This window comes from Phymastichus coffea, unplaced genomic scaffold, assembly GCF_024137745.1.
Source record: "Phymastichus coffea isolate CEN01 unplaced genomic scaffold, Cenicafe_Pcof_1.1 PCOF00091, whole genome shotgun sequence".
Taxonomy (NCBI): domain Eukaryota; kingdom Metazoa; phylum Arthropoda; class Insecta; order Hymenoptera; family Eulophidae; genus Phymastichus; species Phymastichus coffea.
This window is the reverse complement of record NW_026706902.1, coordinates 969,688-995,008: the sequence shown is the minus strand read 5'-3', so window position 1 is coordinate 995,008 and position 25,321 is coordinate 969,688. Positions and strand designations below refer to the sequence as shown.

The window sequence follows — 25,321 nt, the reverse complement described above, 5'->3', positions numbered from 1 at the left end:
AATAATAACGTAATTCTTACGCAGTCCATGCAGCGATTGCTTATAAATTGCGAAATCGGACTATCCCGCGGGTTTTATAGTTTCTATTGACTTCTTTCTTTTTTTAACGTATGATTAACGTTTGAGCATTGACTTGTAGAGATTGACGTTCGATTTTATTCTTTACGTAAAAAATTCTCTGCGGTATATGAATATGCTATGAGCTCCAGTTATTATGATGTCGCTTCGGCTTCCCATAGAACGCAATCACATTTTTCGTTTCTATTAAAAATATCTGTTTGTTTCTCACGAAGAATACAGCGACAATTCAGTTATTCGTTATCATTATCACTGCACACGGATTAGTCAGACGGATATATATATATATATATATATATATATATATATATATATATATATATATATATACACGCTAAGCGTCCAGAAAAAGAGCACGACAGCCGAACAAAGAAAAGAAAAAAATTCTTTATATAATACAATTATCCGTTTCGTAATTATAGTGATATGCACCGATTGTTGTTTCGTTTACATTTGATTTTCATCCTTTTCTGAGGAAGAAAATCATCCACCGTTCGTCGTATAAATAATTATTTCATAAACATTTATATCAACAACTTACAGCATAAAGTCCTTCGAGTGCGCTTTGTGCGTTCACCTCACATGCGCGTGCAAAACATACTTCGCGTAATGAAAACCCCTGAAAAATGATCGAGAGCGTCTTTACACCTGAAAAGGCTCAGCAGCCTCCTTGGGTAATCTGTCGTCGTTAGCTGCAGGCTCATCCGGTACTTGAGCAACAGAATCAGGTCCGTTGCCACTACCACCACCGTCAAAGCCCCAGCTATTAGGCTCGTATCAAAGTCCCGGTTGAGGTGGCTGTGGATGATGATTCCATGGGACATCGGCGATCGCCGGCTGCATAGCCACCTGGTTGTTCATTCCCCTCGGTTGCCTCATAACTTCACTTGCCGGCAAGCAAGGCTGCCTTGGTCCAGGTTCCGGTGTGTAAGTGAACGTCAGTCCCGTCGCGTAGATAATGCCATCTGTGCGTACCAGCGAGACAGGTACTTGCGTCGGTTGATGAATCCACATCCACTCGCCACGGAATTGCGAGATGTCCGGTACCACGCACAGCATGCTCTCTTGGCAACGGTACATCGTTTCAGCCTCCACGTCGCCGAACCACACTTGTAGATTGGGCGTAAAATTGTCGCCCGTCAGCTCGAGCATTGCCACGTCGCCACCGCCGTTCAGGTTTAAGCTGTGCACCAGAGGCACCGGTGTGACGGGATTGCGAACGGGACCCATACCCTCGTAAAAGGTATACTCGGCGCGATCGGTACTGATGATGGTCCAGCATGCACCGTCGTTGATCATCTCCTTATTGGGTTCCTTGGGACAGGGTGTCGCTTGAAACTGGATTATCCGCTCTTGCGATAGGCACAGGTACATGTGGTCCGTGTCCTTCATGTAGAACGCGCATTTGTGCAGTTGCGACACCGGATCATCAGCCTCGAGGCTGGCCATTTGTTTATCGACCTTGCGTATGACCAGACGCGGCAGCGCCATTCCTGTCTCGGAGCAAACAAGCTTGACGGTACTGCCGTAGTGCACATAACCGTCTCGCACCTGAAACTCCTCGGACTCGCTTTCGTTGTCATCCAACAGATGAATCGTGAAGGCGCCCCATTGCGTCGAGCTCGCGTGGAAATTGTTATTGTCCACGTGCAGATATCTCGTGCTGACCGTTTGCGAACGAAGCCTATTGAACAGCGCTACTCGCGTACCCGAGGCGATGCAGAGATCGGCGTTCTTCAGACTTTGCTTCTTTTTGGATGGCTTTGAGATGACCTTGATTCTCTTGCTGTGAAATACGCCGATGTCATGGCCGTTGCCGTAGAACATCTTCACCGACAGCATGAAGTGCTTCCTCTTGTCCGAATCCGAGATGTACAAGGTCTTGGCGGCGCAGTACTGTTTGCCATTGTTTAAATCCAACTGCTGCATGTCCTGATCCGAGTTACCGATTCCAATGAAGGCACACAACTGTGTCGACTGCTCGGATTCGCCGTCTCGTCTCATCTGCTCTTGTCTCATGGCCCAGGCATTGCCTTTCAGGTAAATGCATGGAGGCGGACAGAAGAATCGTTTCTCATTGCCGTAGGACTTTTGAGCGACTTTGGCGTGGAGTATAACAACCACCATGTCAGCTTTGCCTTGGGTGCGCTTGTGCTCTGCGAGGTAGTGCTTCATAGCGTCGCGGGTGAGTCGCTGCTCCTGATGGGCCGCCTGTTCCGGCCTGTAGACACCTCCAGCGAAGCGAGGGTAGGCTGACATCACCGTCGGCGACGGTGGTGATTGCAGCCCACCGTGAGCAGCCATTGTCGGCAGCCCGTACTGACTGTGGGGCATTATCATACGGACCACTTTAAATGGAGCACGCACGGTTGGACATTCTGTCCTTTACTGCTCCTGCTACTCCACTCCGTTCCTCCGTTTAGGATAGACTATCTGTAATGAGAAAAATGCAATTACAGTTTTGATAACTGATTTTTTTAAAATGGTTTGGGTTGGTTTCGATGACTAATGAGTTAATCTATCTGTGTTCTTTCTGCCAAGGTAGAGGAACGATGAGGATTGCTTGCTAATTGTTATATTACACTGAAAGATATACACATAATTTTTTTGCTGCTTGAATCATTATTTTTCAATTTAATAGTGCTGCGAATGAGTAACTTTACTTAAAAAGTTTTTTGTACTATCGGTTATAGCTGCTAAAATATTTTCAAGATCAACTAAAAAGGTCTTCTGAATTTTCATTACTATATTCAACTATTTGTAATAAATCATGAATGTGCAAAGACATATTTATAATATACAAACTTTATATTATAATCAATCAACTTTTTTTTCTTATATAATATTAATGATTAGTGTCTCATGAATTCAAAGACCTGTAAGCAATAATTGTGAAATATCAAAATTAATTGATAGAAGTTTGTGTAATAGTTGATGCATTGCGCAACATGAAGTAAAAATGAAAATATTTTTAATGGCTGTTCTACATATTATAAGCAGAGTTATTTACTGATAATAAACTAAAACAAATGGCAACAATTTTCTCTGGCATTAGTAAATTTCAATAAAAATACACTCCACAGACACTAGCACAGTGCAGCAAGAAGATCTAAAGTATGCGTGGGAAGATTTTTTTTATTATCTGTTGCACACAATTAGCCCAAGATATCTTGCTTCAAATGAGTAGCTGAGAATTACTGCTTTGCGCGCACAGGAAAGAGGAAACATGTACAAGCCGTGGGAATAGAGCCAGGCTCGTTTTTCTTGCATGAATTAAGGTACTGTTGGCTCCTATTGGCCGATGTAAACAAGTTTCTCTAAAAAGTGATTTTCACTCAAGTCTCACACCACACACTACCAGTCTTTCATTCAAGTTTTCTCTTTTTATTTTTTCTTTCTCACTCTTTCACTGATCTGAATTAAATCTGACCTAAACAAAAATACACTTGCACCGGTTTCATGAAAATGAACATTTAATTATCAGGCTAGGTCATGGAATGACTTTGCATTGTTAGCAAACAACAGAAAGAGACTCGATCAAAGCATTTTGAATGCAGCATGAAATTTAAAATGTCTGAGCCAAGCTCGAATTAAAATACTTGCCAGTGATGTTAAAAGGCTGCATCCAATGCATATTCATGCAAATAGATATATTGAACAATAGAGAGCAATCTACACATAGGAAGCACTAGGCAAAGTATATGCATTTTAGATTTGGTCTTTATTTAGGTTTACAATTAAAATTAGGGACTTGGTATAATAAGCAGCCAGTTGAAAAGTCAGTTGTGAAAAAGAAACATACTCAATTGAACAATCTTGTGAAATAAATAAGAGCTAGTTTTAATGAAGATTAGACCATTAAAATTATGTGACCAGTATCACTGTTTGTATTTACACTCTAACTGTCCACATATGATAAAGATCTGTTCGACAAAAATAAATAAACAAATACTAAGAATCACATAACTAACCGATTCACTCATTGAGAATCACACCCTAACGTTCGATCGATCGTTTCCAGTCGAGCATCTCATATAAAACGGAGCCCATCGAATTTAGAGAAATTAAAAAATCGAGCAACAACAGTCAGAAAAAAAGCTGAACGACGTGTGAGAAACAGAACCGGATAGGTTAAGCGTGGCAGTATACGTTGCATTAGGCCTGCAATGCTCTCAGCCTATTTCTACAGCCTAAAGGACAAGAGCCGGAACGCGCGAGGCATGAGCAAAAGAAAAAATAAAGAGGTAGCGGCAGCAAGTATACACATGGACAAGAGTAGGAGAAAAACAAGTTAAAGGAAAAGCTTCAACAGTAATAAAAAAACTCAGCATACCTATCCTGAGTAGCGTCTGCTAGCGGCTCCATAACGGCAAGCATTAGCGGTAGCACTGTCGAAAAATATCCAAGCAACCTCGCGGAAGATTCATTCGGAAAAACACCTGTTCGCCGAAATTTCCTAGATACAATACGCGTATGTGCTCCGTCGTCGACGAGTAGCCGCTCAACTCGCGAGTAGGAGATCGAGTAAGTTAGGCGGTCGGCAGTAGCCGCCGCGCGCCGCCTCGCGAGTGAGACAGAGATAAGGAGAGCGCAAACGAGCGAGCGAGAGAGAAAGAGAGTAAGAGGGGGATCTGTCGCGCAAGCGCAGTCGCGAGGATGCAGAGCGCGAGACAGAGGAGAACGAAAGCGCCAAGTTCGAATCGCCGAGCGAGCGTGGGAAAGTTTTTCTCACGCTACTCGCACGCTCTCGGCCGTGGATGTTGCCGCCTACCGAATCTCGTCGTTTCTTTTTTTTTTTCTCTCTCCGCTCTCTTTCACATTCGCCACACTGGCCCTCAACTGTCTATTGTCGCAGAGTCATAGTTGATTTAAAAAAAATATAGATAGTTGATTTAAAAAAAAGCCACTGAAAATGAAAGTTACGAATGTAAGCGGAAAACAGCAGAACCGAACAAACGTGTACTTGGATGCGTTTGCACAGTGCGCGAGGTTTGGCGCGGCGGCAAGGAGACGGTGCAAGAGTTCGCACGTCAATCAAAGTTGGTGGCCGTGCGAGTCCACGCCCCGCAAGGCCGCGTGGTTCACAGCACGAGCGTCGACGTCAAACTGAAAGCGGCAGCGAGATAGGCCGCGAGAGAAGGACGGCGGTAGCGATCGGCACACGTGTGTTTTGAGAGTCGGCGGGCTGGTGGGGAGGCGGGTCGAGCGCGAATCGCCAAGTTTATTACGGCAGCGCATAAAGTGGCTGCAGTTTCTATTGTTTTACTCGGCGAAGCGAGAGAGCTTGTACGGCCACAATTGGGCTCCGCGCGAGCACGAGGCTCGAACTGCTCTGTCTCTCCCTCATTTTCTCCTCTCGCTCCGCGTCCATATAGCAGCTCTCGCTCCCCACCTCTGGTCTACGCGACCGAGAGAGCGGGGCCCGCGCGTGGAATTGCTGCCGCAAAAGGATGTTGGGGTTACCCCGGGGGGCGTGGGAAAAACCTGCTGTGGGAAAGAGTGGGTGGCCACTTCGCTCTGCGCTATGCTCGCTCGCCGAGCGATGATGACGAGCTCCGCTCTCTCTCTCTCTCTCTCTCTCTCTCTCTCTCTCTCTCTCTCTCTCTCTCTCTTCTCTGTACGTGTGGATATTTGTGTTTGTGTAAGAGCACACAGTGAGAGTGTGTCGATAAATGCCAGTGTATAAAAGGTTACTTATCGCGCCTGAGAACCGAAGTGCTATACAGGCGAGAAAGCGCGTTTACAGTGTGGGTGATGCACGCACAGCACGGAGTAGAGGGAGATGCACTCGTGTGAATTTTTTTTCTCGCGCGCTACTACTCCGTTTCTTTTCTTTCCGTTCCTTCCTTCTCTTTTTTTCATCTTTTTCTTTCTCCGTGCGAGTATCTATCTACTTTTTCGCCGACGTCTGCAGCGGCAAGTACAAGTTCACGGGAGCGCGAGCGCGCTTTTTGGGCGTTTTAAGAGCTTAGCTAGCCCCGATGGAGAGAGGCGGAAGGGGTGGCAGCAGGACTATGCATTCTCTTGCGCGAAGAATAAAGTCACGGAAAGTGCTTTTTTAGATTTTTGAGAGGGATTTGTTTGTTACGGTTTAGCTGTCTGAGATATTAATTTGTTCATTGATAAGGGGTTGACCGTTATCGAGCTGGTTACAATTACAAGCTAATGAAAACTATCAGAGAGACAATTTTTTGCTCTCCGGTCGTTAATAGCATATTTCTATTTTTAAACAATCAGTTTTGCAGTGTCACGTTTTTAAGTGTAGCTATTACGAGTATAACTTGATGGGACTCTCCGACGTAATCTGCAAATGTATTTCTGAAATGTATGTTATTGTAGGCGTTTAGGGCAATTCAAAAAGGTCACCTAACTAGCTTTTAACGACGACCTACTTTGAAAAGTAGCGGCGCGAAAAAATAATTCACGAGATCACATACATTTACTGCCTGCCAAGCAAAACTAGATTCCCTCGCAACGTCTAAGTATGAAAAGAGAAAAAAAATTCCCATGAGTTTTTCGTTCTAATTCGCTTAATTTTCCCAAGTCTCTCAGCGGTAAGAAGGAAATCTCGTAGTATTAAAGTGAAAGCTTCATTCAAACTACCGGTTGAAGGTATTTTGACTTGTAAAATGGAATTTTTATTCGCCGTATTTACTATAGATCGTGCAAAGAAACGGAAAAAAATCACTTTAGAAGTCGCTTTTATATTTTTCTCTTCGTTGGCAACGTGTCTAACGAATGATTGCTATGCAATGCACATATCAATAACAGTTATGCAGCGGCTCTATTTTTCATTTTAAAAAGGTGACGATGTAATAGAATTTTAATGATCGTACGAGAATACGGAGGTCGCGCGATCTAAATTACATTGTCACGTTAACTTACGCGCTCCCATTTTCCTTAATTTGGCGTCTCTTCAAATACCTTCCATCTATCGTTCAGTAATGAAATTAATGTCGATTAATTTAAGATAGTATCATCGTCAACGCTACGACATGGAGAACGATCTTATGAGTGCGGTAGCTAATTCAACTCGCTTAATGAAATCAATTCAGAAACCGTTTCACTATGTGTATTAACCAGTGCGGCGATTAGAATTTGAAATAAACTTCATTGATGAAAGCATTGCCGATATAAACTTTTCAAAATTCCACGTAGGCCTTTTTAGAATATGTACGCGCTTGCAGGCAAATTGAGTTCACGTGTACTCTCAAAAATAATTGCCAGCAGATTTGTACAATTGCAACAGGAGTTGAACGACTGTATCAGTAGTGTTATATATCGGCAAGTATGAGGGGGAGTTAAAGAAGACCCTATTCTATCTGCCGCACGAAGTGCTAATGTTATATAGTGAGTAGAGTGGGGGGGGGGGGGGGGGGGCAAATGGCAAACTGATGAAAAACTAATGGATTTACGCTACTTTTCTTCCGGCTCTGTGAGTGGCGCACAACTGACTATTTCGAGGTCCTTCCGCTGTATATAATTCATCCGCTTAGCTCTCGTAGCGAATTTCGTCATCGTCTCTCTCTCTCTCTCTCTTTCTCTGCACGTGTTCCTGCTACTCCCTAGATCTTATCTTAAATCTTCTTTGTAAAAGAGACAACAATTTCTCTTACGTTACAGCGCGCAATTTGCAATTACGAAGATTTACGATTCGAGTGGAGTAACTCTAATTTTTTAAAATTATTTATTATTCTTAACTAAATTATAAATATCCTTTTTCGGTAATTTTTCTTTGTTATTTTCAATAAAGACAATTTTAAGCAGCTCTTCTGCGAAGTAAAACCGACAATTGTCAATAATAAAAAATGTATGTCAACAACTGTTATTCGAGACGCAGCAGCATTACAATTTTATAACTATTCATTAATTCAATATCACTAATTTTCCAGCTGACCAAGCAAGCCACACAGCTGATCCCCTCAAAATTAAAAGTAAGCATACACATCCACATTTAAAATACCCTAAGCGTATACAGACTTTAAATACGGCAATGCAGACATTCCATCCATAATTTATACACGCACTTGTAGCTCCCCTTTGCTTCAAATTACAAGCTTCGTGCGCATTTATATGGATCGGCGCGTATAGTAGACGACGTCTGCCGAAAAGAGGGGAACAGGGGATAAACACACGTGTGCGAAAACCCTTCGCGTGAGAATGATTCGTCTTCGGCGCTCGTGTCTCGGAAAAGCTCCCGAGTCGGAGCTCGCTCGAGCATAGATTTTTATACAACCTTCACCGCCCCCCCCCCACGCTCGCGTATTTTCGTGCAAAGTTGCCGCGTGGCTTTGTTATAGAGATAGCTTCGATGAAGCCTTTGATGGATCTCTCACCGCACGACTTCTTTTATTGTGTTGTTGCACTGCATTCGGATGTGAATACTCTCTTTGTTTTTTTTTCTTTTCCGTATTTGTGATGAAATCGAGACACTGAAATATTCGAGATTTTTTTAGGGGGTAGTATAATATGAGAGGATTGAAATATAGACAAATTGTTGTGTGCACGTCGTGAGTACGAAAGAGGCACGATTTCGCAATCACATTCTCGCGCGCAGATTGTGAGATACGCTCTTTTCAATGTTTCTACGAATGCATCTGTCATTTCGCCGTGATAACTCACTGTACTCGAATCCAACTGATCGGTGTAACTTACACTTGTACGCCAAACGACCGTATTTACAATGAAGGTTCAAAGTTTGACGGCGTCGTCTGTTGACGAATAAAAGAAATGGTTAGTCGTGCTCTTGACGTCTGGCACGATCAGCAATAAAGGATAAAATCCTGATCGTATCAGTTCCTCTATAAGACCGATTATAAATTTATCGACAGGGCAATAAAATATAACCCAAATGGATACATCGAAAGTACAATGCGGCTATAGATATAGAATTGCTCTTTTACTCGCTGTTGTATTGTACACCTGAAACAGATGAGAGAGATATTTTATACACCCTTAAACTCGCGTATTAAAAGCAAACAAGCACACAATTTGATAAATTACGACTCGACATCTGAGCAGGCTAGTTTCCAATCTGCACGGTATGCATTTTTAAATCTCTCAAAGTGGCCGAGTCTGAGTAAAAGTCAATGTAGAACCCGAAGGCTATATCGCGGATATTCTCTTACTCGGACGCGCGCGCTTACATATCGGACAGTTTTATGACGTTCGATATTCGCTGTGAAGCACATAGCACGCTCGCTGCCACGTTCTTTTCCACCGTTGATCTCGAAGAATTTTGCGATCAACGGAGACTGCAGTCTATATGTATTTGTGTAATAAGTGCGACATTTCATAAACGAAATATCAGACAAATAAATAAATAAAGAAATCTGATCACTGGCAGAAAATCAGCAGAGCGCGTAAGCGGGCACACATTTCGTGATATTCCCATGGACTGCGCGCGGCGGAGAGTCTCGAGAGAGCGACATGAAAATCCGGGAGAGGTGGCGATGCATTTATTCAGCGAAACATCGTAATAAGGGGAGAGGGGGGACGCTCGCGATCGCCGACGCCGATTAAGTATTCCCTTCTTGAAAGGAGCGAGAGAGAGTAAACTTACTGAGAGCTCAACTTACGATTTGACATTCGCGCGAGCGCGGCTTTATACATACGTGAATTTTCGAACGAGAGGTGAAGGTACGTGTATCCGCGGGCGGAGATTGTTGTTGTTTTTGAATAATGTACTGTTCGTGAACGCGGAATAGTGTGTAGTTTCATTTTGCGTGTAGCTCTTAGGTGAGCTGATTGGCGAAAGTCCATACTTTCGTTGCAAATTCAGATTGCATCGATTCAAACTGTGGCGATGGCGATCTAATTAACTTGCAAGCTCGCATTCTCGCGCACACAAGAATACGGAACATTTCCATGACTCGGCAGCCAGTTATGAGTTATATATGCAGCCGTGAGTGGGTAATTCAAGAAGCGTAACTTCTAAACAACTGCACACCAACTCTTGCGGTATACGTTTGCGCAAGCCGATGTGCGCGCATCAGCAGTACTGCGCACTCACACTAAGAGACGGGCCATCGAAGCTCTTAATTACCCAACGAGCTCTCTGCGCTCTATTTTTACGGCCAATTAAGGATACGTACTGCGAGAGCTGCAAGGCTCAATTATCAGGGCTACGTACATACACACACTACGCGTGTGCGAGCCAAAGAGAAAAATGTAGGAAAGAAGCGAGTCGGAAAACGGAGCTCGATTTTATGGGGCGTTCGTTTTTTTTTTGCTCCGAGAATGAAGCGAGGGTGTTTATTTCGGTGTAACTTTGACAGGAATGGGCTTGTCGATTTCGAACTGGAAACATAGAAGACGAACACGTTGAAAAAACATACAAGAATTTTTCGAACGTTCACATATCTTAGGCAGTTAAATTTCAGTATATATTGGACAAATTGACTATTGAAGTCTGAATGGAACACAAAGGGCCGAAAAGAAAGATTGTGTTTAGATTCTTTCTATATCGCTCCCCCCACATTAATCCCCAAAATTCCCACCGACGCTTTCAAACTCTATTTAGACAACGACCATGATGACTACGATGATGGCGAGGGGAGAAAGAAAAAGTTGCTAGCACTATTTTCTGTGCGTTACTGGTCGATATCGGTTCTCATAGATTTATATTTGTATTAAACTCCGCTTTATCGCGAGGTTAATTGTTAGATACGGATGGATTGCTGTGCGAGCGTTATTACCGTTCTTTGGTTCGCTGATTTCTAAACTTGTGTGCTGCAAATATTGTGTGTTGTGTGTGCGCGCTCATATTCTATGTTGCGTGTGCTTTTGCCAACGAGTGAGATTTTGCCTCTATATGTTTGAATACTTGTCTATAGATTCATTTGTAAGACATCGCTTCACTATAATCAATTATTTTTAGTCTTCCGAATTCGATTTTATCTCTTTTTATACACTGAGTTTTTTTCAAATGATATTAGATTGGACTTTCTATCTATCGTAATAAAAAAGCTGAAATGTAATTAAAGTTCCTATTAACATTTTCGATTATACCGACTTTATAAACTAAAGCGATCTACGATTAATAATAACACACCAGATTAGGCTGTCAGTCTGATTTCGCGAAGCGTCCTGGGGAAAAAGTGTACTCCAAACAGCCCGGTTTATCGATAATTTTTTTCTGAGATTTCTCACGGTGATTGTACGTGCCGTAAATCATCGAACGGAACATGCCGCCAACGCCAACTATATTGCCGGTCCCTGCATCATGCCATTCTCTTCGATCAGCTGATCCGTTCTGGCAGCGCGCAAAATCTATTATGCGGGGCTCCATACTTGTTTGTTTGCCTGGCTGATTTTTTACGCTCAAACCATTATTTTTGGTAATTTTCAGTGTGACGTCGATGATGATAAGTGAATTCAAATATTTCGTTCTGTAGATTTTTAGTAAGGACGTAAGGTGTAGCATGTATTTCAAGAAATAAACAAACTATAAGGTTAAGCTTACATTTTTTTTTAAATAGATATTTTTCATTATTTATTATTACGCAGAAAATTCTAGCGAATATTTCAAATCGTTAATTTTTATTCGTAAAATCTTCATAATTTTAAACCAAACGTGTACTGAAATTTCAAAATATTATGCAATCATGAATATTTTTATTTATTTTGTACTAATAGGAAGTATTCATTAAAACATGGGAGTAATAGGACTCTGGAGACTAGTTGATGCAACAGGAAAGCCTGTTCCATTAGAAACTCTTGAAGGAAAAGTGCTGGCTATTGGTATATATCTAATATTTTACATTCGTTCATATATTTCATATTGACTGTATCACTCTTCACTTACGAGACTAATAATTATTAAAAATTTATTTTTTTAGATGTTTCAATATGGATTCATCAAGTAATACAAGGCTATCAAGATCGAAGAGGCAATTCTTTACCTAATGCCCATTTGATTGGTTTATTCAATAGAATTTGCAAATTAATGTATTTCAAAATCAAACCAGTATTTGTTTTTGATGGAGGTGTACCACTATTGAAAAAGAATACTATTGTAAGTCCAATTATCAGCAATGAAGTCTTTTTAAATAAATCAAATTGTTAGTAAAGTTTAATAGATATTTCAATCCTTTTTATTGAAAAATGTTTTTAAATTGAAATGTAGTTGTTCTTCATATTGTTTCTCTATCTGGCTCATAATATCTCTAAGACATAATTAGCTCAGCGTGGGAATCAGGTAGTGGGAACCGAATCCTCTCATTCTTTTACGTCCACAGGCTACACGCAGGAAGCTAAAATCTATTGCAGCTAGTAAAGCACAAAAGTTGAAGAATGATTTGATAAACAACCTGATAAAACACACAGCAGTGAAGGGAGCACTTGACAAAGGAAACGATGAAGGAGAAAGTAGTACAATCCAACATTTCAAGGATCCAAAAGCTATACCAGGCACTTCTAAAATACCTGATATGTACTTTCTACCCGATATGCCTAGTACTAGTCAATTTACAGATTCTGATGATTACATAAGGTCTGATGAAGATGATCAGCTGAACCTGAGTCCTCGTAAACAGACTAAATGGATGGGAAATATTCACACTGTTAATATAAATACTGAAGAATTTAAAAATTTACCAGCAGACGTTAGATATGATATTCTGACAGACTTGAAAGAAACAAGAAAACAAAGTTCTTGGGGTCGGATTCATGAATTACCAACTGTTAGTGAAATACTTTTTACCTGAAAATATGTTTAAAAAAGTATATTATTATGGATCTATTTCAGGGCTCAAATAAATATTCTGGTTTTCAAGTTGAGCGTTTGTTGAAACGAAGAAATGTTCAAGAATCTCTTGAAACTGCTGAAAAAGAAATGGGAGGGAAAACTTTGACTTTGGAAGAACTAGAACAACTTTTAACAGATCAAGGTATTAATATGACTCAAAAACAAGATGCTGCTTTTCGAATAGCTGCTGATAGTTCAACCAGAGTTATTTACATGAAAGGTAAATTATTTATATTTATTTTTATGATTAATCGTGTAAAAAAATCTAACATATATTCATATTTTAGAGAAACCTTTGTCATATAATACTGAAAAATCCAATGGTTTCACATGCTCTGATGAAAACAGTGATGATTCCAATAAAAATTCAAAAGAACAAGAAAATAATGCTCTAATGGATTCAAGGTCTATTTGCTCTGATACTTCAATACCAGAAGTTGATAATATTTATGCTTATGATTTAGATGAAGATTGGCTTTCAGATGACGGTTTCAATGAAACTACTCTTAATGAGTCTTCTACACTTCCTAAAAATGTCATTCCTAAGTCTGTGATGAATCCTGCTTTAGCTTATATGTTAGAAAACAGTGGTCTAAGTAAAGAACAGATTCTCAAAATAGTTGAACAGAGTAAGAAAAATAAAAAAAAATCTGATACCACAAGCTCTCAGGCGTCGTCAAAACGAAAAATAAAATCAAGACGTTCTTCATATAGTAAGGGCAAAAGAAAAAAATTATTTGATACTATTGAAACGCCTAAAATAATGAAAGAAGTTCCGGAAGAAGTATCAAACATTATTGAATCTAGTTCGGAATCTGATGTCTTTAATGAAGTTTCAAATGAACCAAAAGTTTCAAACGTCACTAAATCTGATTCTGAATCTGACGACTTTGTTGAAGTCTCAGAAATAATTACAGATTCAAAGTCAGATCTGAAAATCAATGATCCTGACAAATTACTTGCTGCAGAATCTTCAGATTCAGAATCGAATGATTTTATTGAAGTACAAAATATTTCTATTCCAGAACTCGTTAATACAACTAATGTAAAGAAACCTTTCTTTGAAGTAACAGTGAAAGCAGAAGAAAAGTTAGTAGATGATATTTTTGCTGATATATTCACAGATGAAGAAACAATCAAAAAATTAAATGACTTGACAGAAAATAAACCTGTAGTCAGGGAAATTAAAAGATCTTACGATATTTCTATCATCGAATCAACCAACAAAGAAGATTTTGTTGATGTTAAAAATGAGAATTTGTTGTTTTTGGAAGAAAGGAAAAGTAATCATTTAGTATCATTAAGTCCTACAATTGAATTACTAGAAGTCAAAAAAATGTTTCATCAGACCACTTCAGTTAAAGTTGATCAAGATAAATCCGAATTTGACAATATTTCTACAGAAAATAAATCTAAAAAAAGCATCACAATACAGACGGAAAATGAAGGGCAAAGTATAAATAGCGAGATTATTGAAAGTGTCAAAGAAAATAAAAATGATGAAAATATTGATGCAGATAATATTTTGAATAATTCGGAAACTTTTTTGAAATACGACACGAAAGAAATCTCGGATGAAAAGGAACAATATAATAAAGATCAAGAAGTGATTCATGTTAACAAGGAACCTCCTTTAGTCCTACCTAACAATGAAAAGGAACTTGAGTCAATGAAGGTATTATTTTTTCATCATCCTTTCGAAAAATTCAATGCGTTTATGATATTGACTTATCAATATGTTGTATATGTAGGAACAATTAGAAACCGAACAAAAACAAATTAATGAAAGCCTTGGAAAATTGGAGAGACAAGCAATAGATATAACAGATCAAATGAGATTAGAAGCTCAAGAACTTTTACGTTTATTTGGTATACCTTATATTGTAGCTCCTATGGAAGCTGAAGCACAGTGTGCTTATTTGGAACAAATTAAATTGACTGACGGAACGGTAACTGATGACTCAGACATATGGTTATTTGGAGGAAATTGCGTGTACAAAAATTTTTTTGATAATAATAAGAAAGTATTGCAATTTTTATCAAAAGATATTGAGCACCACTTCAGTAAATAACTCGAATTTTTATATGCTCAACATAGTAGCTAGTCTTTGAATAACGTGATAAAATATTGTTTTCAGAGTTGAGCAGAAAAGAGTTGATATTATTAGCTCTTTTGGTTGGCAGTGATTATACAAATGGCTTAGCTGGTGTTGGTCCTGTTACAGCCTTAGAAATTATCGCTTCTTTTCCATGTGAAGGAGAGGATATTTTACGAGGGTTGCGATCATTCTGTGCTTGGTTTAGGTCTGGAAAATTGACAGCACCCAGCAAACTCACATTACGTAATAAACTGAAAAATGTACAAATTGAAAAGGGTATTGCAACGTATATTATTTTATTAAGTGATATGATATAATTCCAAGCCTAACGTTTAACATGTAATCAAAGGGTTTCCAAGCCAAGCAGTTGTGCAAGCGTACTTGGCCCCGACGATCGATGAGTCGAAAGAAGAATTTACCTGGGGCAAACCAAATCTAGTTCTGCTGGCAGATTATGTAAAAAAGAAATTTGGTTGGACAAAATTGAAGTTTGATGAAATAATAAATCCCGTGATGCAAAGATTTACTGAAAGCAAGAGTCAAAAAGGAATCGACGCATACTTCAAAGTTCAAACTATTCCAAAATCCATTGAATCTTCTTTAAGTAAGAGAGTGCAGTCGGCTGTTCAAAGATTAGGTGGTAAAAGTCAGAATGCTGATTCTTCAGATGATGAGTCAGTTGCACCAATTCAAAAAGAGAAACCTAAGAGAATTAAAAAAATCATGGCTACACGGGGAAAGAAATCTAAAAGTGATACGGAGAAACCGTCAATAAGCACGTTACCACCTATTGCAGAGATGAAGGAGAATGATGACGAGAATCAATCAGTCGAAAACGATGAATTTATTGAAATAAGTGAGTCGCAACAGGCTATAACAACTACGCGAAAAAAAAAGTTTATCGATCGTGATGCTCGAGAGGCGCCTAAGAAGATTACGACTCACATCAATGAAACCATTCCTCAGAGAGAGAAAGACAAAGTTAATGCTTTAAAGTCGAAACTCAAAGCGATAGAAGTATTTCGCAAATCGAAATTGAGTCGCGTCAAGAAAACGAAGAAAGTTACTAAGAAAATCAAAGACGAAGCCGAACTGTCTGAAAGTAACAGTGATTCGTGAAATTTTATAATGTGTTTATTATTATAAAATTCCACATGTTTATTAGTAAAATAACTTAACTGTACTTATTTATTGAATATACAAAAAAATTTGTTATAATTTTTTATAAATTACAAACTGGTTATTTAAAATCCTAGCAAACTTTTATTACCGTTTAAGATGATCAGGATAAGGTTTATTTTTTTTAGCCATGGTAAGTGATTCTACTTGTAAGTTTGCAAGATACAATTTTGAGGTCTATTCTTAATTTACTGAAGAGTTTTATAGTTTTATTAAATCTAAATATATGTAATTTTGTACAAAAAATAATTTAGTCTTTGAGTAAAAAGAGGCCTTAATTCTATAAATAATATTTTAATTATAAGAGAATTTTAAAACTTCGGAATTTTTTGTGATACCATCTAAATATTAATGCAAAGTTTTGTTTTAAAATACATACATCATATATTGATCATTATTGGTGACCAACACTACTGAACCGTCATGAGCTAAAATCAATAATAGTTCGGTACCATAGTCATCTTTAAGAGAAGTCACAGCTTTATAATGTTTTGAGTTATCACACGTAAGGGTTTGAGTTTATAGCGTTGCAGGTTACAGGACTCGAGAGTTAAGACAATTAGGGTATGGAGTTATAGTCTTGCATTTGCTAAATATGCGTATCCGGAAAATTACGTGTTTCGAAACTGCTAAAATACTTGATGGTTTCAATCAACGACATCTTGATGAAAAAAAGGTATCTCAAATCTTAAAAATGACTTTTAAAAGGTAAGCACAGACCTATCTTTTAGATAGTTCTTCCCGTTTACAGAAAATACATTTTTCCGCGATGTTACGAGATCGTAAATATCCCAAAAAAACCGTCTTTTTTGACACTTTAGGTTAGGATATCTAAAAAACCTGACGTGATGAATTAATTCTGATTTCGGAGTCAAATTCTACGTAAGATGCAATGTGAGAGACTTTGATAAAAAATATAATCAACATTAAAGTATATTCCAAATGTATTGCATTAGAATGTATGTAAAAGAAGTTAAGCAAATCGCAAATACCAGGCAAAATTAACATGAATTAGTGATACGCTAGTGAAACTTAAATATTTGAACGTGGTCTCGATCTATTTGAGCTGATTAAGTCACTGTGAAGCGGCTTCCGACACTGACTGAAAAGCAGTTCAACTTACCTCCGGACAAATCTATAATATACAAAATTTTTTTATACCTGAAAATTTAGCGATTTTGCTGAATATGCCGCTGTGGCGGCTTTATACGATTTGTTCAGGGTCTCTTTTTCTGAACATGCTGTGTAAACTATAATAATCATGAACAGATCTCTTTAATAATTTATGATCAAAGCCAAAAGCATTAATTTCCTGAAAGCTGTCTAAACTGAGCTTAAAAAGTCTGTAGTGATGATATCGATGTACTTTACGAAAAAAATTTTTAAACGATGTTCATTTATTCAAAAATGTACGACACATCTTCATGAATATTCTTCTATCCATATATTCTATCAAGATGGACATATCTCATATTTTGAAAACATCTTAAAAACGCTTTTGTTCACCAAATCTACAAGCGTTTAGAAGTTTTTAAAAAACGTTTCCAAAACGTTTTCAAAGCGTTTTTATGTTATTGGGGATATTACACATAATTCATGCTAAAACACTGTACTCCATTTAGGTATGTATTTTATTAGTAATAATGTATTTGATATCAAATTTGCATACTCATTACATTGTAAATTTTACATGCTCTTTAGACTACATCAATAAATTGAAGAAACGTTTATTTACTATATTATGAAAGTTTTTTCTTTGGTTTTACGTACCACTAAGCTAAGCAATGTAAATTCGCCTGTGTTTACAATCAGAACAATTTTAAAATACTCTATTAAAATTGATTTTCATTGATACATTTATTTACAATCTTCAACTCTTCAATATTAGTTAATCTTATATCCCCTTTTTCAGAGTCGTTAAAAAGCAGTGTTTACGCTTTCGTATTCGCTTCTTCAATATCTGCTGGTGCATAATATCTATCAAATATCGTATATCGTAACAACAATAACTTAATGATTATATATTTGGTAGATAATAATTCACACGATCTTTTCCACCTTTCAAAAAGTATGTAACAATAAATGTATTCGGATTAAAAAATCTTAGTTACAATTGGATTTGTAAATTTTATTTAATGAATTTGAAGAAAGAAAAGTAGCAAATTCTAATAGAAATGTAGGTGTATGCTTGAACGATGACTTTGATAATAGCCTTCAAAATTTTACGTACTGATTTGAGGCTGCACGTTGTTCCGAATAAATGTCCAATACCGTTGTGAACACACTTATACATGAAAAAATTTCCCGGCTAGACTACCCATAGAGTGTTTGAAAATTTCGTTTTTCCCTAATCTCTCATTATTTCAATAATCTCTATATTATTTTTATAGTATATTTTTTGGAAATGATGAAAATGTAATAAAGAATGTTTAGGCAGATAAGTTTCCGCTATTTGAAAACCTATACATACACTCAATTGATTGTTGTGATTGAATTTTTTACTGGTCATTTTAGAAAATGCATAATTGCGTAGTTTTTTATCGATTCCAGTGACAGCCATACAGCAACAATGAGCCATTTTTTTTGCATCATTTGCGTATTTTTTAATTTTGGAAGAAGTATAAGGGTTGTTGAAACCACCCTGTATACATATATACAGGGTTGTTGAAACCACCCTGTATACATATATACAGTATGGTTCAGACCAGGCAAGTGAGTGTTGTAAAATTAGTATTCATATAAACATATTGCTACGTCTACAGTAACGTAATACTTGTATCGAGTGAATAGATTTAAAATGTATCATATCCCATTGGTGATTATGATAACAAATGGATATTGTTCAATACAAATTTAATAGTTGTGGTGATAACAATATTCAAACTGATACCGGTCTATCAATTAATATCACTTAGGCACAATTAAGAATATTTTTCTTTGCTACACCACAATCGAATATTTCGTACTGAGATCAAGCAAATAGGAACTTGATTTACTAGAAATATTTCAAACAAACATTTCTCAACAATTTCAGAACCCTGCTGTTCTTCCTAGTCGTCTGTAGTCGGAATTGGCCATTATTTGTCCATTATTATTTGAAATACCAGTGACTGCACTTCCAATTCCAGAAAAAGTGGTTACGTTGTGACCGATATTATGCAAATATTGCAGAACGCTTTGAGGAAAATTTTTTTCATTTTGAATTACCATAGGAAACAGCTGAAAAAAAGTATTATTTAGTCTCATTAGATGTTGGTTTCGTTATAATTTGTGATGTTTCCACTAACTTGATGGTGAAGCCTATGAGTGTCAATAGCTTCTTTAATGTTATAACCGTTCCATAAATGTAAGACGATAATTGAAGCCACTGCTGTTGTAATTTTTGTTCCACCAGCAGCGCCAATGACTAGTTTTACCTTGTTGTCTTCATCCACCTTGTACAAAAAATTAAAATACATATTTTTTTAGTGTGCGTAAATAAAATTTATTATTGAGCAAACAAGGTTCAACATAAGCTAGATATACCAAAATATAAAAATTTGAAAGATGATAGTTCAGATATTGTTTTAAAGAGGATGGAGTATAGTTTTCACAACGACTACAGTTTAAAAAAAATACCAAGTTATACATTATAGTATTTACCAATATAGTAGGTGACATCGAACTCAATGGTCTTTTATTAGGTTTAATAAAATTTGCTGGTGAAGGTGGTACATCAAATGCATTCGTGATATTTGGGGCGCTAAAATCGTCCATTTCATCGTTGAATATGATACCAGTCGACTTCGACCGTATTTTAGCGCCCAATCTGTTATTACAAAAATCGATTTACATTTTATTCATTGGATCATAAACAAATGTAACTTACACTTGATTTATTGTAGATGTGACTGAAACTGCAGAACCATCAGGAGCTAATACTGATACATGCGCTGTACCATGAGTCTCTCTATTCGTCGTATTAGCTCCGTAAAATTTTGGATCTTGGTATGTTTTATTGTCTTTGATTTTCAACCTTATTTTATCAGCATACTCCTTCGATGTTAAATTAGCTATAACTTCCGCTAAAAGTAATATCAACGTATTAATTTATGAATTCTTGAACAATAAAATAAACTTAAAAACTTTTTTTTGTTTACTTATGTTTTCAAAAGCTGGATCACCCAGTAGTGTACGTTTAGCGTAAGCCCATTTGAAAGTCTCGATGATTCGTTGCCACAAAATATTCGTATCGTTGGCTGGTAGGAGTTTTTCAAGGACATTGAGCATAAATGTAAGGAGAACACCTGAGCCAGGAGGTGGTGCCGAGTACATGGTTATTTTCCCAAGTTTCGCTACTGTAGGTTCCCTCCACTGTACTCTTAAATTTAGTAAAATGAATGTTTAATTAAAACATTCAGTTCCGTAATATCACACTTTATGTTTAGAAAACTTACTTATAATTGGCAAAATCTTCTTCAGTAATGATTCCTTTGAAGCCTTTTATCTCGGCGACAAGTTGCTTGGCCATATCCCCTTTGTAGAAAAGATCAACTGGATTTGGAGCATTTGCTAATTTTCTCAAAGTTTCTGCCAGTTTTGGTCTTTTTATTAGTTCACCTTCCTAAATAACAATGTCTATTCAAAGTAAAAAAGAAAAATGTTGTACCACGACTAAACATTAGGCTTAGAGAAATTAAAAGTTTTCTTACCGCGTACAACATATTCGTCTCACTGTTTATCAAAATTTCTCTCAACGTTTCCTCCTCTCTAATATATTTTTCTTTACCCTTGAGACTGTTGTAAAGGTACTTATTAATTATATTACCATTTTCACATAATTTTATAGCCGGTTCAAATAAATCTTTCCACGGGACTCGTCCGTATTTTTGATGAACTTCCCAGTAACCCATGAGTTCTCCTGGTACAGCAACGGATAATCCTCCTATTAGTTTCAATTTATTTAGTTAATTTTATTATCCTATATGGAGATTATATTTTAATGCATCGAAGATTGTACGTTGTATACCTGCGAAAGATAAGGTGGCATTACCACCGAACATGGTTTCATTAGCCAATTTCGGTGCTGTTTCTCTCGCGTCCAAAAACGTAGCTTTTTGAGTTTTTGCATCGTAAATGGTCATCAGAAATCCTCCGCCAAGACCCATACTGAAAATTAAAGATAAAAATAGTATTTTTTTCAAAGTAAGCAATAACTCGACGATTCTTCAGGCATCATTGACTACGGATCTCTTTGATAAAAACTCCGGTTTCTTTGCGATTAACCTCGATTATTTTGCAAATAAAAAACAGTGATTGACGCAATGAAATATGCTGCATACCTGTGTAAAGAGGCAATTCCTTCGCATAGAAGCGCTGCGATTGCTGCATCAACTGCCGTGCCATTTTTGTGCTCTAATATATCGGATCCTATTTTGGCGCATTCCGGACCATTTGTTACTACTGCAGCCTGAAACAAGTTTATGTGGATTGCGTATAATTATGAAAATTGCACTTATCCTGAATTTAGTAACATTAGGTAACACGAGTAACATTAAAAAAGATTAGTTAAAACTACCGTTTTGTAAATACCAAGGTACGAGTCACTTATGAATTTGGAGTCATCCATTGTATTAGATTCACGCGAAGTAGCAAAATATACTGCCACAATAACAATTATGGCTAGTAGGACAAGTACACCTGCACCGATCAAGACTTTTTTTTCGTATAGCCTGAAATAAAATGTTTCATAAATAATAAGCTGATTATATTTAATTTAATTCATAACAATGGTTTATCTTATGTCATTTATATCTTGTATATAGGTACATATAATTTTATGCGAATTGGGAAACGTGATCTTTATGAGCTAAAGTGGATGTGATCATTTATTATACGACTTATGGTTTGAATTATTTCAAATTAAGCTACCGCAGAAAAAACAAAAAAAATTATAATTTAAAAAAATTAAAAATGAAACGCCATTTTACATAAGTCTAACGTAACATAGATCACGATCAAGAAAATTACTGCTGGTTACAAATTTTCTAAACTTGTTCGACCTGATTGAACAAATCTTGTTAAGAACAATTATAAAACGAGAGTTTTTAATATAATGAGTTGACAGGATTATAATAATAATTTAATTATTCTACAATAAGTATAGTTTTTTGGTTGTTTATGATTATTTTCAAAGTTCAAAGATATAATAAAGATGTCACAGAAGTATTATATTATTCAAACTGTAAGAAATTTGATTAATATTAAAGATATAATTTATTATGATAAAGAAAAGTGTTAATGTCTACTAATTGTAGTCCTTATTTGATCAATCGCCAAGATAATTAATCTCTTAAGTAATACTATCCTTGACATGATACCATCGTGATAATGATTTGTGCTATTAGTATTTTCGTACAATGTGTCCTTTCAACAATAAATTATACTTTATTACTGTGGTTAAAGTTTTATTATTTTTACTTCACTGCAAAGTAATGAATTTTTCTGTGTCAACTATATACACGCATGAGTAGAGTGTATAGATATATTTTTTCGATACTACATAGTTGGTAACAATTAGTTTTCTCGCGTGCAGTAATAAAATTCAAGGTTGCATGAAAATTGGTTCCATTGACACAAATGTCGTGAGTTCTACTTTTTAACCAAAATACTTAGTTTTCATGAAGAAGAAACTTTATTTTAGCTTTATTAAAGCACATACTATAAAATTCTTTGATATCAAATATCATATCAGTGCGACTTATTAAAAGAAGCACGTTTAGCTTATAATGTATAATGAAAAAATCGTTGCTTTTACTACGTGAAACTATTTTCAAATTAATATACTGTTGAAATATCTATAATTGTATACGTTGTGCAATGCCAATTTTGCGTAATTTTTTATATGCTGACCTCTATTTAATAGAAAGCTATAATTCAATTGACTTTTACAAATAATAATAATAATAATAATACATAAAAAAAAACAACGATTATATATTTTTTTCCTTTTTTATATCCCCAAAATCCTTCTGGGATTTGTTTGGAAGAATTTTAAGATAGATTGTTTCTCGATAAACTTCATGGGCTTAAAATAAGCTTGTTTATCATTTAATCAATCAATAGAATATGAATATACATTAAATATGCCTCAATAATATTAATCTATAAACCAAGAAAAAATTTTTATACTTTATTTATCAATCGAGTCTTAGATACCTTTTACAACTTCGCTGTTTCGTTGACACAAGAAAGTTTTATTTTTATTGCCTTCGTATTACGTCAAATGCTTTCACGAAATACGTATAAACGTCGAATGCATTCGTGAATTTGGAACTCAGCATATATATCCACGCAACAAAATTAGATATATTAAACATTAATCTTTTCTAACGATGTGTCAACTGCATAATTATTAGTCTATTACTGCTATGAAATCATCAGAATGTTGAATAAAAAATTCAAACTAAAATAAACAAATATTAGATATGCTTCTAAAGTGCGGCTCAAAATCACAATCACTTCCAAAGCGCAACGCAAACAGCATTTATAATTCAATGTAGGTATTTTCGCATTTGATTTTCCGTCTGATGTTTGACAATAAAATGCACAACAATAAAATTGTATTTCAAATGGCCTAAGATATTATCTTTCAGACAATTAATATTTATTGTTTACGATTGCGTATATATTTTGAAAGCACGTTAACTTTCATAAAATTAAAGCTAGGAATGCTTGAAAAATAAGAAACGCGGCTACGCGCAAATCGTTCGTCATCAGTTTCATGAATATCTATTAGTTCGGCATAATATCTATAGAAATGAGAATAAAAGAGAATCAAATTAAGTACAATCATTATTATCGGAAGAAAATGGTAACATTGTAAGTCTTATGGTGACAATGTAAGCTTCACAATTGAAAAAAGTTATTCAAGTGTGACATTAGTATCGCAACCACACTATACTAATCTTAAGACATTTATAGTTTCTATTGGTACAGATGGCAGGTGAACACTTAAAGTATTTCAAACAATGTCGGTAAAATCTTTAGTTGATCTTGACAAGCAATCTCGTTTTCAATTATAAGTGACCTGTGCTGCAATTTCGCGTGTAATTTCTTACAGAGATATTAGATTGATAATATAATTGAATATGATTACAGATTTGTACGATAAAAAAATGTAATGTAAATGACACTTGCCATTTCCACCAATAATTTCATAAGCTTATTGTACTTGAATAAAATTTCGAAGGGCACATAAATTCATAAAAATTCATTTGTAGCATTTAGATACTTTGTTTTCATACGTACAGTTATAGATGAATGTAATGTGATAAAAATATACGTATTGTTTCAACATAAATAAAATCTGCAAGCCCGTTTCTTTTTTCGCAACTCGTAAAGTAAACATATAAACAATTATCTTATCGTAAAATATACTCTCATTAACATTGAACTTGTCATTAATCAGTTACACTCGGTTTCTTTTTTTTTTGTTTTTAATTTATCTTTGCGCACAATGGACGATAGATATGTTATTTGAAACGATACCATATTTTCATATTAAATACATAGTAGTGGTAAATGTACCAACCTGATCATGATTGAGCCAAAGTACGATCGGTAACACTGGTCCCATTCAAAGCGCAATCTTGACTAATCTTCAACGATAGAAAACCTGCGCGCTGTCTCGAGAATTTTCAATCCCCACCAGACTGCTGGTTTATACGTAATACGGTATCTACGTATAACATTACAGATGGGCGAAAGTGGGGAATATAAGCGCGAAACAATCTTTATCATTTACTAAGCTTACAATAAAAATAAAAATATACATTGCACATTTGAAGTCAGGCATGTGAGGATGATGTAGGCAAAAAATCGTTTGTACGAATTATGATCTTTTTTGGAATTATAAAGTTTTGATCAAGAAGTGTTTTTTTCTTTTGTCATTGCTATTAATAGTTGATTAAGTGAGTATTATTCGTAGAAAATTTATCCAACTTCAGCTATATTTCAAAACGTACATTTTATTTGTAACAAAAGTTTATATCAACTTTTATTTATAGGATGGTACGAAAATTATTTCAAACTAAATATAAAATGTCAACTCTAAAAGATAAAAAATAAAAAATCTAAAAGATAAAACAGAAAATTATTATAAAAAATCAAATATTAGTAATCGATTATTATTTAGATTAAAACATTCAGTTTATCGTTATGCAGGGCCAATATTTTC

The 25,321-nt window shown here is 36.2% G+C and overlaps 3 protein-coding genes across 3 annotated transcripts; 1 reads left to right on the top strand and 2 right to left on the bottom strand.

Annotated features, from left to right (window-relative positions):
* Nucleotides 1–427: 427 nt before the first annotated feature.
* On the bottom strand, nt 428–4,861 carry LOC131669292 (recombining binding protein suppressor of hairless-like). The gene is made up of 2 exons (XM_058944071.1): nt 4,412–4,861; nt 428–2,511 (listed from the first exon to the last, which is right to left on the bottom strand). Exon 2 carries the CDS (start codon nt 2,416–2,418, stop codon nt 856–858), a length of 1,563 nt encoding a protein of 520 aa, XP_058800054.1. The 5' UTR covers nt 2,419–2,511; nt 4,412–4,861; the 3' UTR covers nt 428–855.
* A 6,487-nt stretch (nt 4,862–11,348) lies between these two features.
* LOC131669284 (DNA excision repair protein ERCC-5 homolog) lies at nt 11,349–16,110 on the top strand. Its single transcript, XM_058944058.1, has 9 exons — nt 11,349–11,531; nt 11,716–11,820; nt 11,919–12,094; nt 12,318–12,761; nt 12,827–13,046; nt 13,114–14,501; nt 14,578–14,890; nt 14,965–15,201; nt 15,275–16,110. The coding sequence occupies exons 2-9, from the start codon at nt 11,733–11,735 to the stop codon at nt 16,042–16,044; spliced, it is 3,636 nt and encodes a 1,211-aa protein (XP_058800041.1). The 5' UTR covers nt 11,349–11,531; nt 11,716–11,732; the 3' UTR covers nt 16,045–16,110.
* Nucleotides 16,111–17,725: 1,615 nt separating this feature from the next.
* Nucleotides 17,726–24,720, bottom strand: LOC131669290 (scoloptoxin SSD14-like). Its single transcript, XM_058944068.1, has 11 exons — nt 24,677–24,720; nt 21,662–21,815; nt 21,426–21,553; nt 21,113–21,252; nt 20,796–21,028; nt 20,541–20,707; nt 20,244–20,464; nt 19,973–20,168; nt 19,747–19,912; nt 19,392–19,538; nt 17,726–19,323 (listed from the first exon to the last, which is right to left on the bottom strand). Exons 1-11 carry the CDS (start codon nt 24,682–24,684, stop codon nt 19,135–19,137), a joined length of 1,749 nt encoding a protein of 582 aa, XP_058800051.1. The 5' UTR covers nt 24,685–24,720; the 3' UTR covers nt 17,726–19,134.
* Between the last annotated feature and the right edge of the window lie 601 nt (nt 24,721–25,321).

Excerpts from the sequence above, each read along its gene's own strand:
- LOC131669292 (XM_058944071.1), bottom strand. The coding sequence starts at position 2,418 with ATGATAATGCCCCACAGTCAGTACGGGCTGCCGACAATGGCTGCTCAC.
- LOC131669284 (XM_058944058.1), top strand. The coding sequence starts at position 11,733 with ATGGGAGTAATAGGACTCTGGAGACTAGTTGATGCAACAGGAAAGCCT. Across the intron at positions 11,821-11,918 it reads AGGAAAAGTGCTGGCTATTG|ATGTTTCAATATGGATTCAT; the intron begins GTATATATCTAA and ends TTATTTTTTTAG. Across the intron at positions 13,047-13,113 it reads CAGAGTTATTTACATGAAAG|AGAAACCTTTGTCATATAAT; the intron begins GTAAATTATTTA and ends TTCATATTTTAG.
- LOC131669290 (XM_058944068.1), bottom strand. Across the intron at positions 20,708-20,795 it reads AGACGAATATGTTGTACGCG|GAAGGTGAACTAATAAAAAG; the intron begins GTAAGAAAACTT and ends ATTGTTATTTAG. Across the intron at positions 19,539-19,746 it reads CGATGTCACCTACTATATTG|GTGGATGAAGACAACAAGGT; the intron begins GTAAATACTATA and ends TTTTTGTACAAG.